Below are 17,598 nucleotides of genomic sequence, written 5' to 3' on the forward strand. Positions count from 1 at the left end.
AAGTCGCTGGGTGGTGGTGGGGGCAGGTTGGGTTATCCTGAAGGGATGAGGTAAGGGTGTGAAGGTCAAACCTGACCTACAGAAGGGTAGGGAAACACAGGCTGCAACTAGCAGGATGTGTAGGATGAGGGAAGTGGGGTGTGTGTGCCTGTGTGTGCGCGTGTAGGATGAGGGAAGTGGGGTGTGTGCCTGTGTGTGCACATGTAGGATGAGGGAAGTGGGAGGTGTGTGCCTGTGTGTGCGCATGTGTGTACGTGATGGAGAACAGACAGAAAGCTGAGGCTGACAAATTGAAAGGGGCCTAAGGCCCCTGCACAGATGCAGGAGGATGACCCATAGCGCAGGACTGCTGAAGGACCAGTATGAGAGAACTACAAGGAGCCCAGGACCCCATGACATAACAAAGCCAGGCTTCCTTGCTAGGGTTCTGGGAACTGAGTCAGTCCCAGTGAGGTCGCCTAGCAACTGGGGAAAAGCCAGGGCCATGGCACTCCTAACACCCCAGGGAGTGAAGGAAGTCTTCCAGTTTCAGGTGAAGATCTGGGTTAGAGACCTTACCTCCAATGGATATAGTGGGAAAGGGGAGGTGTGCCAACAGGGCTCTTGGATGCTGTCATCTTGGGTGGCACTTTTAACATCCTAACAAGCCACCTCTTGGGGCACAATGGATGTTTGAGGATGGAATTCTAGAGTCACCAGCACTGAGTCTGGAGCAATGGATACGGGAGGATGGAATTCCAGAGTCAGAGGCTCTTTTAGGCTCATAGGAAGTTCTAGGCTGTGGACCAGCTCACCAGGGATGTGGGAGAAGCAGCCCATCAGGGATGTGGGAGAAGCAGCCCATCAGGGATGTGGGAGAAGCAGCCCATCAGGGATGGGGAGAAGCAGCCCATCAGGGATGGGGAGGAGGATAGAGTACCTGCCGGCTGGTGCCTTGGGCCCCAGCAACCCTCTAGAGCTGTGTGAGGGGGGGCGGTGAGAGGGATCTTGCTGATGGGAGCTGCAGGGAAGGACTGCATTGTACAGAGCAATGTGGTGAAGAGAAACTGCTGGGGGCTAAGAACAGGGCTCTAGGCCCATGAAGTCTGCCATTGGTCTACTTGGAGTCCCCCTAGAGAGCCTCCTCGCCCTGCAGACCAGCACTTCTGTGTGTGGCAGGTCTCTTTGTCTTCTCATCTCTTATTGCTATCGCAGTGACTCTTGCTTCTCCTACAACACACCCCTTCTAGAAAGGCTCCTACGGACACACCACTGAGGGGAAAGTTTACACTGTCAGTATCCCCCTCGGTCCACAGGGAGCCTGAACATCCATCATGCTAATCATCACCTCACTAACCTCTTCCCCACCAATCGTTTACACGCTAGTATGAATGCACCAGGCTAGCTTGTGGAAAGTAGCCTCAAAGAGAAGTTAACTTGCTTTAGGGAACAGAAAGTGAGAAGCATAATTCAGAACGTGAGGCTTGTTGGAGGTGCCCGGCCTGGGGCTGCACTGGCTGGTGTCAGAACTCTCAAAGAAAGGACTGCTACTAGAAAGGATGGATGGGGTCGGGGAGACAGTTCAGCCGGTCGAGTACTCGCACACAAGCACAAGGACCTGACTGCGTCTGATGCCCAGAACACACTTCATAGACAGCCAGGTGTGGTGCCGGTGTTTTACAATCCCCGTGCTAAGGAGGCAGAGACAGGCAGCGGGCCCAGCCTACTTGGCAAGTAAGAGAGCCTGTCTCAAAAACGAGGTGGACTATGAGTGATGACTGGCTCCTGAGGCTGCCCTCTGACCTCCACACACACACACACACACACACACACACACACACACACACACACACATGTGTACTGACACACAGGGAAGCACACTCACAGATGTGTACTGACACACAGGGAAGCACACTCACAGATGTGTACTGACATGGGAGCACACCCCCACATGTATACCAACACACACAGATGCGCCAGGCTTTTTCTTTGGGGCCACAACCAGCTACTAAATCATAACGTGGAGACTTACTAGTTATAAATGTTTGGCCTAGCTCAGGCTCATTTCTGGCTAGACCTTTTAACTTAAATGAACCTGTTTCTCTTTATCTTTTGCCTTGGGCTTTTCGCCTTTCCTTACTCTCTTGCTGTGTCTGTGTCTGGCTGCCTGGCAGCTGCCTGGCTTCTGGCTCCGGGCATCTCCCTCATTCTCTCCTCCTCCCTCTGCTCTCGTTCCTCCTGTTCCTTTTGAGCCTAGAGTTCTCTTCCCATTGATTCTTTCTGCCTCCTAGCCCGGCCTATCCTTTCTCAGCCTAGCTATCAACTGTTCCGACCAAGTAGGTGCTTTAAGATCTAACATATCTTTACATAATTAAACACACATCCTTCCATCCCTAAACAAACAGCATAAACAAAGGTAACGCACCTTTACACAATTAAAGTAATATTCCACATCATAAACAAATGTAACACATCTTTGCCTAGTTAAAATAATATTCCACAATACATGGGAGCACACCGACACATGTGCACCGACACACACAGCAGCACATCCACACATGTGCACCGACACACACAGGAGCACATCCATGCATGTGTACCGACACACACAGGAGCACATCCATGCATGTGTACCGACACATACGGGAGCACACCCAAAAGAACATGCTTCCAGAATGGGGAGACACAGCTGTCTAGAAACCAAGCCTGATTCGTTCTTGGTGTCCCCACATTCCTGGGCATTCTCAGAATTTTCATGTGGCCCTGCGATGGCGTCATGTCCAGTAATGACATTGTCTCCTTTCCCCATAACACACCCTGCAGAAACCCCAGGGGCGAGAGCACCTGCGGAGGCTCCTGAACTGGGAGGAGTTTGATGAGCTGAGGGATGCCCGCCGGAGCATCCTGCTGGACACCGTCTATGACAGCGTCATCTTTGCTGTGGGAAAAGGCTTCCCATGGGTCGAGGTGGTCCATGTGGTCAAGTTCACGGAAGAGCTGCTCAAGGAAACCAAAGGTAAAGAGTGACACCTAAGGCAGGCACATGCAAGCTCCCGGGAGCTCAGAAACAGCAGAGCCCTGGGCTCTGTTTCCCATTCCTAATCTTCGTGGCTGCAAATCCTGTGCCACTCCACACTGTGGCCACATGCTCAGGACATTGGCTTGGCTTATATAAACCAAGTGTGCCAGTCTCCTCCTTAGAGTCTTTCATGGACCCCCCTTTGTGCCCTGGGGCAGAGGTTGTCTCCACAGTGGGTTATGCTCCTCAGAAGGTGTCCTTCTGCTGTGGGCTGGTCACTGCTGAACCATTATGGAAATATAATGGCTTAATCACACAAAACAAAGACTGCGTATTTCCCATCATCATTCCTCAGTGTGAATCACACAGGGTATCTTTGGACTGGATTGTGTTAGAAGGCTTGGTTTTTAATATTGTTATCTGAGTTGCTGACTTGGATTTCATAAGGATATCATGCGATGATTTTAGCTTAGGACAAATTTTCCATATATATATGAAATGGAACACACTTCTGTAATTTTGTATTATATATTTATCTGAAGCAAGTCTTATGAGCATTAGAAAATTGAAATATTAATCGATTCTGAAAAACATTGAAGATATTCTATATTCTATAGTATTAAATATTCATCTAAGATTTCATTTTATATGTAAATAAACAAGTAGATAATCTTATTAACATGCAACTTTAATCTTTAATCAATAGTAAAATTGTATCTGCTGGAAAATGTTTAAAATATAATACTCATAACTGGTAAATGTTTGATTTGCATACCTATTTTTTTACCTACATAACCAGAGTTGTGTTACATTTGGAGGGCATGAAGCTGGAGCATGGTGGTGAACACCTTAATCTCAGCACTTGGGAGGTAGAGGTAGATGGAGCTCTGTGAGTATGTGACCAGCCTGGTCTATACAGTGTGCACAGTGAGTCCCAGGGCTACATAGTGAGACCCTGTCTCAAAATAAAGTTGGTGGAGGACAAAGGGGTCACAAGTGGAAATCATTCAAGAAGCCATGCCTACAGCACATGGGGCCTTGGCTGAAGGTAGAGGATTCATAAGGGAGGGAGTAGTGTTACCATCACCCCACTGCTGAAGGTTCACCTGTACAACCTTGCCTGCTCCCTGGTCCAGAAACCCATTTGTAACTCTGGGTCTTCTGTGTGATCCACTGACTTCCAACACTGCCTCTGACTTCACTAGGCTGCTCGCCCAACACCAGTTCTGATCTCTATCCCCCTTTTCTCTCCCTCTGGTAACATCTGAACCAGCCACCCAGGTTCATTCTTGGGCTATGATCTGGAATGCCTAAACCGCAAAACATAAAAACTCTTAAAAGCTGAGCTAGGGAAATGTTTCAATTGATAGATTGCTTGCTGCACCAGTGTGAGGACCTGAGTTTAGGTCCTCAGCAACCACGTAAAGGCAGGGCATTGTGGTAGATGTCCATATGTGGTGTGTGCCTCAGCACTGGGGAAGAGGTTGGGAGTCAGGAGGATCCCTGGGACTTGCTAGCAAAATGGGGAGAACCAGGTTCAGTGAAAGACCTTGTCTCAAAAAATAAACAACTAGGAAAGATACCCAGCATTAATCTCTTGCCTCCATACATGCATGTGTAGGCCAGCATAGCACAAAACTCATGTACATGAACACACACACACACACACACACACACACACCCCACTGTCCACTTGGCTCTTCAAAGAGCTGAAATCCTGAGACATTTCCTCTTTCACAAAGGCAGATTGCAATAAAGACATCTCTCTCTCAAGTGAGGAGGTGTCAGCATGTCCACACTGCACAGAGTCTGCTGTGATGATCACACTCCAGGGACCAAATCTGCAAATGATGGATGAAGCAGATTAGAACTCTCTACACCACTTAACACCCTGAGGGTCTGAAATGAAGCAAAGCTGAGGTGGGCAGCATCATGAATAACAGAAAACTAATCATGTTGGCAACTTAAAATAGAAGGAGCAGAGTTAAGAGAATAAACAGAAAAAGATGCGAGCCAGAAACAGCATTTGCTGTACTAAAAATTGTAAAGGTGCCTGTCTCAACAGTCACTGACCACATTATGAAGTCTTTTGTCATAGTGGGTAGCTGCTTTTTTCCCCTGTAGATGCTAATATTTTTGAGATTTTTCTACGCTGAGATAAACTGGACGAATGTTCTCCATTCTATTATCCCGCCTCTGGTGTCATGGCTTCTGGTTGTTTCCTGGGCATGGAAATCCACCCTACATATCCTCAGATTTGGCACAGGTGAAACTGGCAGTCAGACAGCAGTGCCCTTGAGTAAATGTCTTTTTCTCCTCTTCCACACACTTATTTTTAAAGAGTCAGTTACCACGCTGGCTTCTTCCAGCGGATGCAACCTTCATTTATTATGAGCTCCTGGTGCCTCACCGGCAGAGGAAGCACCAATGCAGACAGAGGGTGTGCTTGTAAAGTCCAGCTTTGTTTCTGCACACCCCTGGCCAGCCGCACTGCTGGATACTCGGTCAAGTGCACTGGGCAAAGTGAAAAGCTAATGGTCCAGGATAAGGAGCCAGACAAGGTGTTGCGTACCTTCCCTTCATCTGCACATGGGTTCAGGTTATGGGTCAGCGCAAAGGAAGTCCAGGAAATCTCTGAGTGCTTTCTAATCCAGCTGCCGTAGGCCATGGCCTATCCTGGCACACATGCACACAAGCACCTACCCGTATGAGCAACAGCGGAACTGTGCACTACCCTGATGAGGGCACCCGAGTCTCCTGCCCCAGCCCCTCCTGGGAGCATCACACCTATGACAGGTGTTGGCATAGGATCCAGCCAGTGGGGGCCACAGGCCAACACCGTCGGAGTTTCTGTTCCGGCTGACATCCGCACTGGCTGCTACTCTTCTTGGCAGGTGGCTTCCCCCCGGGTGCTTTGTTGTGGCTAGCCTAGGCTAAGGATGGTTGTATTTTGTTTGCACGACAGATGAGGACATTGGCAGGCAGTGTTTAAGGAGGGGTAGTGTTTGCACAACAGTGATTCAGAGCCCTGCCAGGATGGCTGCCAGCTCAGCTTATCTCCCTGCCCAATCGAGCCCAGCACTGGAGGGAAATGGCGGCCCTTTATTCAAAAGCATAAGCTGATTCCGTCCTGGCAAAGGATCTTCTGGCCTCAATTCCAGGCTCTGTACTTGGCACCTTCTTGGGTCAGCCTCCGGGAAGGCTGGTCAACTCACATCCAGCTGCACCCTCTCCCACCCCCCCCCTCTGCCCCAGGCCTAGGGTGAGGTCACCAACCATGGGGTCAAGGGGCAGAGTTCTTCCAGCCTGCCACATCCTGGTGGGGAGAGAATGGCAGGAAAGGACAGGCCTTATGTTCTATACCCAGGCCATAGGAGGCTCAGGAGAAAGGAGGGAACCTCGAATAGGCGACTGCTCGGGAAACCATGGTTAAGAAGGAAGTGCAGAAGGGAGCTGGGGCAGCCTGGCCTGCCTCAGCTTCACTCTGCAGTCCCCGCCCTTTACTTGCCTGGAGGATGCTCCCCAGCCAACTACCTGCTTCCACATCTTGTCACCATGACAATATGGACACATGAGGTAGGAAGACACCCCTGTCCTATTGCCTGGCCCCCAAATCCTGGGGCTAGTACGAAGGCCGCCTGGAGGACCCGCTGATAGGAGCAGAGCAGAGCAGAGCAGAATGTGTCATGATCCTGGCATCTGTAGTCCCACCCTTGCCACTCCTGATTCTCCAGGAAATGTCACTTGGCCACCACAGGGTGGGAAGGCAGCCGCCTGCTTGTCCCCAGCAGCCCAGACCTGGAGTAAGCAGTGACTTACCAGGCCACCCGGCCTGGCTCTTCCACTCGGGGTACTCACGGCCATACACAAGTTGTGTATCTTCACCACCACCCCCTGCAGCACCCCAGGCCAGCACGGCAGAGAACAGGTGCCATCTCCTGCCCAGACTGAGCATGGGTACCCTCAGACTGGGCCAGGGTGGAGACATTAGAGCAAGCTTCTTTGCCAAGGTTTCCTCCGAGGCCATTGGAGGAGACGCAAAATGTTTCTTGGGACAAACTGGCAACTCTCACTTCAGAGACTCCCCTGGGTGAATAAGATGCCTCAGGCCACCCTTGAAAGTGCCATGGACAGCAAGAGTCAGCAACACACACCTGCTTCCTTAGCATCCTTCCCAACCTCTGCTGCAAGTCCGAGAAGAGCTGCTGGCAAGCCGCTTGTTCCTAAGACTGCTCTCGATTGACCTCCAGCTGCCGTCACCTGGGATGTCCTCACGAGGTCCCCTTCTGTACATGTCCACTACTTCTCACACACGGCCCCACTCAGGCTACATGACTTCATTTAATCCCAACAACTTCAAAGGCCTTATCTCTTCCTCCAGAAACAAACAGAAAACCATCCTGAGGTCTTTGGGGGTGGTTAGGTGGCCAATGTATAAATCTGAATTGGGAGTCCGGGTGTGATGACATGTGCTTATCATCCCAGAGATTGAGACAGAGAGTTTTGAGATGGAACCCATCCTGGACTATACCACAAGTGTCCTTATTAAAGGAAAAAGAACAGTTCAGGATGGGTGAGGGTGGGGAACTCAGCCAGGGTGGACAGTGAGGTCACAGCTAACTATGTCAACAGAAGCATTCCTTTTCCCTGGTCAGACCGTCTATCTCGCCAAGGGTGGCTATGAAAAGTCTAGCCCTACCTGTGGCATCAGTCATCTCTATAGTCTGATACGAAAAGCAGTGTTTAAAAGATGAGATGCTGTGAGGTTAACTTTCCTAAGGATGCACCTCGGGTAAATGGGTTCAGATTTGAATCCAGGTCTCTGTCTGACTCAGAGTCCACACCCTACCTGGTGATTTTGCATCTTGATCAGGGACCTGAGCACCTGGGGTGCACATGAGCCTGCGAGATAGAGCGGCGGCCTGAGAGTGGTCCCTGCGTCAAGTGGCACGGGAAGCTGGCCTGCAGGAATAGGAATAAAAAGCACATAGGAGGGCCAGGAAGGCTCCCAGGGAGAACACTCTTAACTGGGTCACCTAGAGCTGCAGCATGAACCTGGGGACTTATCCCAGTCACCGGCAGGAGGAGTCCCATGGGGTCAGTGTCTCAACCCAGACTGAGGGAGTAACCTGTGTCTGCCAGCTGTCCATGCCACCTATGGACCAATGTGCATGTCTCCTGCAGGCCAGGCCCCCAACTCTTGGCTGTGACCCGCTGCCATCTTACTTCTGTCCTTCCTTAACAGCCAAGACCCTAGCATCCTGGGGACAGGTGCTCTATAAAGTAGCTAACTGGAAGGCTAGGGACAGAGTCCTGTCCCTGACACCCGAGGATTATTTGGTTGTTTCCATCGTAGGCAGGGGGACAGTTAAAATGATGGGGCTACAGAGTCAGAGCTCCCTTCCTAAACTGTAGTACACTGCAGAGCATGACTCCCAGCACCCACAGCAGCCCACTGTGGTTCAGGAAACTGCCGACTCCATGGAAATCCTCACAGCTTCTTAAGAGTAGAAAGGGACCCAGGAGGTCACCTGATCTACCCTCAGCCCATCTAACAGCACACTTTAGAATCCTCTGATACCTGTGTTCCACCTCCCACATCAGATACCAGATGACTATCAAGGGGCCGGATGGAGGTCACTCCATATCCAGGACTCAGGGCCCTAAGCTGGTACCCACACCTCCATAGAGCCAGATAGATTCTAGAGTTTCCCCAGGGAGGTGCTGGTAGTGACCTAAGGAGGAAGGAGAGGGTGAACACACACACACACACACAAAACATTATTTATCACTATGGGAAGCCCTGGATATTCACTGTCTTTGGACCTGACAAGGCAAGATTTTTATTGGCTCCATTTTCCAGATGAAAGCACTGATTTCTAGACAGAGTCACCTGTACAAGCGAGGACATGCTGTGACCAGGTGTGAATTCTCAGCCTGGGCTCTCAGGGGCTCACTGGGGTGCCCTGTGGAGAAGCCAAAGTCTGAGCTCAGCTCCCAGTGGGGGACTGTCAGCCAAGGAGGCGGAGATCAGGGAAAGGCTGTCACTCCTCCACCTAAAGCCCAGGGCAGAGGGAAAGTTTCAGCCTGGCAGTCTGGAGGGTCCTGATGGTCCTTCCCCCAGGGTTTTGGAATCCCACTGCTCACTCTCCTGTCCCTGAAGTGCCATTGGCCTTCTCAACTGGGTGGAGGGGGTGGTGATGGCATTCCTGAAGGGACTTCTTGCTCTAAAGAGAAAAGGAGTCAGCATGCCAGAGACCCAGGCAGATGACAAGGAGACAGTGCCAGGCAAAGGTGAAGAAATCTCACAGCTGTCATCTCAAAGTGCTGCATCCCTGGCCATTGGTCAGCAGGGCAGACATAGCGCACACTCCCAGGGCAACAGCAGAATGGTGTCTCCTGCCCCAGCCTAGCCCTACCTTTCCTCAGGGACTGTGGCCAGCTACCTTCAGAAACACCTCTGACCACAAGAAGCCACAGGGTCCAGGGATAGAAGTAGAAACACGTTCCTTCCCCAGGTTAGGAGTTGAAACACTCCAGGACTAGACCCTGATGCCTTGGCTGGGGCAGGTCCCACCCTTTTTCTGGACCTCGGTTTACGAATCTTTAGAGCAAGACCCTTTGGTCTAGAGAGACGATCTATCCCAAGGAGATTGGAAAAGCTTTGCACTTGATCCACCTTGTTGATGACTAGACTGAGATCATTAGCATATTGAGGCTCCTCAGTTTCCTCAGACGGGTTTATTTTTGAGGTCCTTGGCTCAGACCAGGCATCTTTGATATGGTACCTCATGTAGAACGGCCTTTAGAAATCTGAGAGAGTTGAGGTCCTTCTTGCATCTACCTCTAAGAGTCTACAAAGAGAGCTTGAAGCCACTTGGAGACAAGAGACTGGGGCTGCTTTCAGACTCTGCCATTCATCAACTATGCATCCTCAAGTGAATCCCTCACCTCTCTCTGGGCCTCAATGTGCCCTGTGGATAAGGGTGAGCCTCCCTGAACTGAGAGGGGTTAGGGAGCCCAAGTGACACAGATACATGTGACACATGCTGTGGAGTGTTCTAATCCTGAGAATAATGCTGCCTTGGTAGTCACTGCATGGGTTCCTGAATGCTAGGGAACAGAGTGGAAATCCATGGAGATGATAGGCGTGGCCTTCCCTTTGCCTTCCTCTTCTTGCTCAGGTACTGAGAAAGTCAGGTTGTGTGTCCTGTCTTGACTCTTCTGCCTTGGATCCAAAACAAGAAAACTAGACCATCTTGTCGGATACACCTAGGTCATCTGGTGCCCATCCAGAAAGATCAGTCCGTCTTCACCATGGCCATGCCCATGTCCTCACCACCCTAAGGCTGGCCTCGTGGAGATGCCAGAACTCCCCTTCCAGGCCCTTTTTCCCCGGGGCTGGAGCAGGCAAGCATCTCATGTTGCCATCAGCAGATCCTCCCCCACACCCCTCTTCCATCATTCCTCTCCTCCTCCACTCTGCTCCTCCTCACAGGTGTGGGCCTCCAGGGGTTTGGGGACAGACTTCAGGAAGTTCCCAGTGGCCAATGCAAATGAAAGCCACTCCCTGTTATTGAAGAGCAATGTGCAGGCCCAGCTCTGCCTGCCTCTACCAGAGACTTCTACTGCTTAATCCCTCGGTGCTGAGTCACTGGGACACAGGGAGCAGGTTGTGCATCTCACAGCAGACAGGGACAAAGTCTGCTGAACCCGGGCAGCATCTTTGATGGAGTTCAAATTCAACCAGTGATCTTCTCCTTGACAGACGGGTGGGGGTGCACAGGACAGGATGGCCTTGGAGAAAACAGCAGACATGAACACTCACAGGGAGGCAGGTCTCCCACCCTGTGCGCTACCAGGCCAAGCCAGGCTGCAGGCAGAACAGAGCGCCTTCTGGCAAGTTCACTGTGAGGAGCCTAGAGAATTCTGACAGGTCACGTCATGAAGGTTCGCATACAGCCCTTCCTTCACCGAGGCCTGCAGGTCAGCTTTAATGGACATGAACAGTGGCTTCCTGGCACTCCCCTAGGAACACTTGTCTGGTGGTCCCTCTACTTGGTGGCCATCTTCAGTCTGAATGAACCCCTCGCTTCTTGATTTTTGCTTCTCTACCCCCTGGAGCGCCACTGTAATGCTTAACTTGGAAGAACGTAAGGATTCTATGCCTTCCTTCAGCTGGAAGAACCCCTTACCTCCTGTTCTTCAGCACCACGCATCCTCTATCCAGCCCCTCAGAACTCCCTGTCTTTCTCATCCTGGGCCTTGCATGTACTGAGGTGCTTATCCATGCACCCTCAGCTCTTGCTTAGGTAATTTGTAGCATACATGTGCTCACAAAGAAGCCAAGACTGCCTATCCCACGTCATTTTCAACCCCCACCCCCACCCCCTGCAAAAGCAGAAATGCATCTGTCAATATGCCTACACATCTGAGCAGCCCTAGACTCACACACCCGTAGAAAAGGCCTCAGCAGAAGGTGGGTGACCCAGAAGTGACTGCAGGGAGTGGAAGCTCTGTATTCCTGCAAGTCACACCTCATCCTGCTTGGTAGCCCTTTGGGTAAGAGGCTGGGGTCCCATGGCTCTGACCCAGATACGAGGAAGAAATTCTAAAAGCAACCCTGCCCTAGGAACCAGTCCTCATCTTCTGGCATGGATGGGACAGGGCTGTGTGTGGAGATAACCTTCTGCACCCCAGGAAGTTCCTAGGGATTCTAAATTGCAGAACTGAGAGGCACAATTGAGGGCTCCCACTGGGTCTAGTCCTTCCTTTCTACTAGCCAGGATGTGTGTGACACTCAAGAAAAGCAGGGGGAAAATCATTTATGGACCAGGGCTGTTGGTAGAGCTGGACATCAGAACATGGTTAGAGCTCAGATACATTTTGTCCCATTAAAAGTGCTTCCCCTTGACTCAGTTTGAAGTTTTAATAAGCTAATGTGCAAGAGATAAGAATTTAGTCTCATTCTGCATGTTGATACCTAGATTTGCCTGCTCCGTTGGCTAAAGAAGCTGTCTTTTCTCCATGTATTTCTTTTTAGAATCTTTTGCTCTAGTTACGTAGGTTTCTGTTCTCATAGCTTACTCTTTGTGTGAGGTCAACACTATTTATCTGACTCTGTCCCAAGTCCCCAATATATAGATTACCTGGACACATTTCCAGTCAACTCCTTCTCCACAAACAGCAGAAACTCCTTATTACCCCCTTTTCTCTTTCCCGAGGAACTTGAAGTTGAAGCAACATAAGGCACAATTGAAGCAAATCAAAATAGAAGTTTAAAAACAGAGGGTAAAATAATCCTATAGGGAAAAATGTGATAAATACAACTAACTGCAGAAGATCGGCCCTGAGCTTCCTGGAAACCAAAACAAAGTGAGAAATGAGATGCACTTGAGAGCTCTTGGGTGCTAGCGAGCGGTGCTGGAGAACTGGTCAGGATACAGGCTCTAAGGTTGGACCTGGGCTCACAGCCCAATTTACACTCTGTACCCTACTCCTCTATACCCACAGGCTGCTCCATCACAGAGGCTGTGACAATCCTGGGGAACAAGCTTCGAGTTTACCAGAAGCGGTTCAACGTCTCCCACCTGCTGGCCCTCTGTGACTATTTCCACAACACCTTCATCCGACACTATAGACTCTACCAGTATGTCCTGAGCCAGGACCAGGAGGTCAACCTGACAGTTGCCCATGTGCAGATGTGTGCACCACCCCAACCTCTTCCGCTGACAGAGGGCATAGATAGGGATGTGTGGAGACATGAGCAGCAGGTGGCTGAGCTGAGCACAGCTGAGGTGCAGAAGCGGACAAACCTGCTGCTGCTGAAGGAGACGCTGAGCTTGGAGCAGGCACACATGCTGCAGAAGGCCTTTGGGATAGAGGAGGCTCCGATGCAACTGCAGCCTCGACCAACCTTGAGGAGACAGGTGAGGCTCTGTCCGCCAGCCCCAGGATCTCTGAGACGCAGCAGGCTGGATTAACCCACAGGCCTCCTTCACTGTCTGCACTGGTAGTGGGGACAGAGTCACTCGGGTGTCTAGTATCTCCCACAGACTTTGTATGCACATCCTTGCATAACATCCCTGCAGAGTAGAAACTGTCCCCATTTTCATGGTGACATGATGGGGTTAAAGAACATCAATTGCCTAATGCCATCAAGCTACCTCGGAGTAAAGTTCTTAGTTGGCCAAGGCTTGCAGACCTTGAGGTCTGACTTTTTTCTTCCATGTCATTGACTTGTGACAGATTCCACTAAGACAGTCAAGAAAGGGACATGGAGCTTTGAGCTGTTGGGGAATGTCCCAGTGCCCTTTGTCTGCAATCAGAACCATAATCATGGAGACTCAGACCCAGGGTGCAGACAGCTCAGGGAAGGTCTTTGAGCAGCTGGCCCAGAGAAGACTGGAAGAGCTGAGTGTGTGTGTGTGAGAGAGAGAGAGAGACACAGACAGACAGACAGACAGACAGACAGACAGACAGACAGACAGACAGACAGAGACAGAGAGACAGAGAGAGGAGAGAGAGAGAGAGAGAGAGAACGAACACAGCAGGAGAGATAATTGCAAGATTGTTTGAAGGGGGTTCTGTTTGTTTTTCGGTTAGTTTTGGCTTCTGATTTTTCAGCTAAAGAAGAAAGTATCCCTCCAAAGTTCGAAACAATGTTTGGGAAATTGCTTAAATAATAACCCAGCAGGTTAGATGATAGCCATTCATGGCCAAGACTCTTGACGCATAGTAACAGGACAAGACCATGCTAAGTACATCAGGACATCCAAATAGGCAACCAGGAGTGGTGGTGTACACCTATGATCCTACTGCTCAGGAGGTGATGTCAGGAGGATCAGGAGTTCAAGGCCAACCTTAAATACATGAGACTCCATCACAAAACAGCAGCAACAGACATCCAATGGGGATCCAGGAAGCTCAGTGACAGCTTGTCTTATTCTATGATACTGTGGAGTCTGTAGGCTAGGTAAGGAGAAGGCTCCAGCATGCCATTCAGCTCCCCTTTAATCTTCCATGGGGTTCTCTGGCAAAGCTTGGCAGCCCTGGCAGTAAGCTTGAGGGAGGCATTCGACAACCGTCACCATAGGACAAGCACACACCTCTGTGGGGTCCAATCCTTCTCTAAGGATCTGAAGAAGAACATTAGTCTTATAGTGAAATAAAACCCGAGGAATATTCTGGGGCAAGCTGTACACCAGATTTTAAGTATGTATTACAAAACAGCATAAATCGATGTATATCCCTCATCACTCCCAGATACCATGCATAACTTCTCTGATATGTCTCTAGGGCACTATAGGGTCAGGAATGTGAAGGGAGTCAGTTCTGTTAGAATGGCAAATGGGGGCTGAGCTCATCATATCCTTTCTGTAGGGGACTAGTCCGAAGGTAACCCCATTCTCTAAAGCTCTGCCTGTCCCCTCCAATGATGTCACTAGGACTTCGAGACGTGAGAACAGTCAGAAGGGAGGAGTTCACTATGGCCATGTGGCATGAATTGCCACTAGTCTCTGGTCCTAGAGCCATGTGAGGAACAAATGACACAAGAAAGGAGAATGCTACCCAGGACTTGAAGGGGGGAGGGAGAGAGCTGGTGGGCAGGAGGTACATCCACGGAGGAGGGCCACCACCATGGGGAGGAGGATGGGCCTTATCTGTCCTCCTAGAATACTCACTGGTGTATGTCCCGCAGGCTCTGGAGCGTCTGGTCAGCGAGGCCATCCACATCCAGATTGCATGCCTGCAGGAGCTTCTAAAGTACGAGATCCAGGCGGCCTTTGACATCCTGGACCTGAGGCTGCAGAAGAAGACCCTGAGCCTCAGTGCTCCTCCACCCCCACTTCCCTGCATCACTGCTGGTCAGGTGGTCGTAGAGGAACCTCCTAAGGCCAGTAAAACCAATAAAGCAAAGAAAGGCAAAGCTAAGAAGTAGGAGGCTGGCAGCTACCACCTGAGGACCCTCGAGAGAAGCAACATGGGCATGCTCAGCATAGACTAGAAGCTCCTAGTGATTAAAAGAAACAAAGCCAGTCTCCTGCTGTGTCTGTCTTGGAAACCAGTGTGTGATGGGAGAGGGTAGCTGCTTGGTTAGGCCAGACCTTTCTTTTAGTGGGACCATAGAGGTTGTCCGAGCAGAACACACCCTAAAGTTCTCCTTCCCTGGACCTATCTACAGCAAGTGGTAGAAGGTCTTACAGTGCATGCCAGGAGAGAGTTCAAGCAAGGTCAGGTAGGTCAGGTAGACTCACAGTCACCCAGAGTCAGAGCTGAAGAAAAGGCAGCCAATGCTCATCTATGTCTGGGCTCTTTTCCCCGGGGCACTGTGCTTTCATGTAGACACCTATACAAGCTTTCAGCTACGGTTTGGCAGGGGATGATAGCATATCTGCATGAGTAGACCACCAGCTCAGCCAGGTTCATCAACTCAGCCCCAGCCAAGCCGTTCTGGGGGGGAACTGATGCAGCAAGGCTGCACAGGAGAAGGTAGTTCTTGTGGTCCTGCGTCAACAAAGCCATGGCAGAATCCTTCTACCCTCTGGGACTCCCTTCCCAGAAGGAGTGGAGTCCCACTAGAGGGTCAGCCACAGTGTAGGTGGGATGCTAGAGAATGGTGTGCAGAGCTGGGACTATTGCTCTAGGAGTAGAATGCTTGCCTAGCATGTGTGAGGCCCAGAGTTTGATCCCCAGCACTGTATAAACTGGGCACGGTAGCACACACCTACAATCCCAGAGGCAGAAGGATCAGAGGTTCAAGGTCATCCTTGGCTATAGAGAAGTTGGATTTGGATACATGGGATCCTATCTCAAAAAAATAATGGGATGGATGGATGGTGGATGGATGGATGGATGGATGGATGGATGGATGGATGCATAGGTGAGTGGGTGGGTGGGTGGGTGGCGGGTGCACGGACAGATGGACAGATGGACAGACAAATGAATGGGGGAATGAGATAAGAATCTCCTTCCTTTGTCCCTAGAGATTGAGAATCTCAAGGGCAAGCACTTCTCCAGTGAGCCAACGCCTTCATCACAATCACACCGGGGAGAACTGCATTGCTCCGCACTGTTCTGCACTGGAAGCTTCTTCCCTTTGGAGTTTCAAGCTCAGGGGGGGAAACTGACATGCCCACCCCTGGCTGACTTCCATGGCAGAGTGAGCTCTGGGTATTTGTGCATTGGGTTTCAGAAGAGCAGAGACTCTCCTGCCTCTCAGGTCTTCCTGAACCTGTGATCAAAGCAAATAGAGGGCCGAGGAGTTATATGACAGCAATGGCCCAGAGATGCCTAGGAAGCCACAGCAAACAGGATTTTCCAACTCAGGTGGGTGGACTCTAAGCTGACCATGGACTGAGAGCTTCTTCCCTGAGCTCCACACATGCCAAGCTGTGAAGAGTCTGAGAAAAGAGCTGCCCATACCAGGATGAACCTGGGACAGTCAGACTCTGAGGATGGAGTGGTCATAGGTTTTGCTTTGTTGGGGACAGCCTTGGGTGACATCTGCTGGACCAGCTTTACTCTTCATTCCCCAATGTAATGGAGGTCAGTAGACTTGCTTTAAAAGGAGGCAAGATGGGTCCATTTGCCCCAGGATCAGTCTTCACACCCTGGGTGGGGACATTGTTATGGTCTGAATCTAACATGTCCCCCCACAGGCTCCTGTTGTGGATTCTTGTTGCCCAGGCAGTGGCACTGTTTGGAGAGGCTGTGGAACCTTTGGGTGGCAGTGTCTGGGTGATAGCTGGTCCCTGGCTCCTGGTTTGGCTCCGCTTCCTCTGCCTCCTGGTCTGCCACAGTGTGAACAGTCTCTCTCCAAGCTCATCCCACCACGGACTGAGCTGCCCAGCCATGCTTTCCCTGCCATGAGGGACCCAAATGCTCAGTAGAACTTTCATGGATGTTTTTGGTCACAGCCATGAAAAGTAATTAACAGATTCGAGAGCATGCAGGAATGAGCTCTCTCGTGGATTCAGGTTGCATGAGTAGACATGGGTGCCATGGCTCACCTTTCCAAACCTTCCATAACACAGTGGAACACTCTGTGGATAGTATCTGGGGACTCCCTGGGCTATTTAGCGCAGCGCAGGCCAACACAAACAACCAAGAGAGTCAGCTCCTCCTCTTCGGGCAGAGCCCAGAGAAGACTCGGGGCTTCTCCTGCCAGCTGCTTAGTCCCCAAGCCACTGTGCACTGTAGGTGTGGGAAGACACCAGCCAGTAGGCTCCGGAGCCTGTGGGAAGGGTGGAGAGATGAGGCAGGCGCTTGTGTAGAAGGTAAAGACAAGGAAGGAAGGACTTGGCTGTGGCCCAAGGTGGGGGTGGTATGCTAAACCCACAGCCATCTACTCACCCAATGCTTGCTATTGCACTTTAATTCCTCAGTAGTGCATTTGGAAGCAACAAATCTGACAAGGAAGAGCCTGGCTGGTAAAATGTGATCTTCTGCTTTTGAGACAGGATCTCTGTCTATGTAGCCCTAGCTATGCTGGGACTTACAATGTAGACTAGGCTGGGTATCAAGCCTGGGCAATCCTCCTGCCTCACTCTCTTGAGGTCTGTAATTGGAGAAATCCTCCACCATACCTAGCCCAAATC

The 17,598-nt window shown here is 50.8% G+C and overlaps 1 protein-coding gene across 1 annotated transcript; it reads left to right on the forward strand.

The window, feature by feature from the left end:
• The first annotated feature begins 446 nt into the window (after positions 1-446).
• CUNH8orf74 (chromosome unknown C8orf74 homolog) lies at positions 447-15,039 on the forward strand. The gene is made up of 4 exons (XM_005075262.3): positions 447-532; positions 2,803-2,995; positions 12,512-12,927; positions 14,700-15,039. Exons 1-4 carry the CDS (start codon positions 485-487, stop codon positions 14,937-14,939), a joined length of 897 nt encoding a protein of 298 aa, XP_005075319.1. The 5' UTR covers positions 447-484; the 3' UTR covers positions 14,940-15,039.
• The last annotated feature ends 2,559 nt before the right edge of the window (positions 15,040-17,598 follow it).

Source organism: Mesocricetus auratus, unplaced genomic scaffold (assembly GCF_017639785.1).
Source record: "Mesocricetus auratus isolate SY011 unplaced genomic scaffold, BCM_Maur_2.0 Super-Scaffold_100707, whole genome shotgun sequence".
Classification (NCBI taxonomy): domain Eukaryota; kingdom Metazoa; phylum Chordata; class Mammalia; order Rodentia; family Cricetidae; genus Mesocricetus; species Mesocricetus auratus.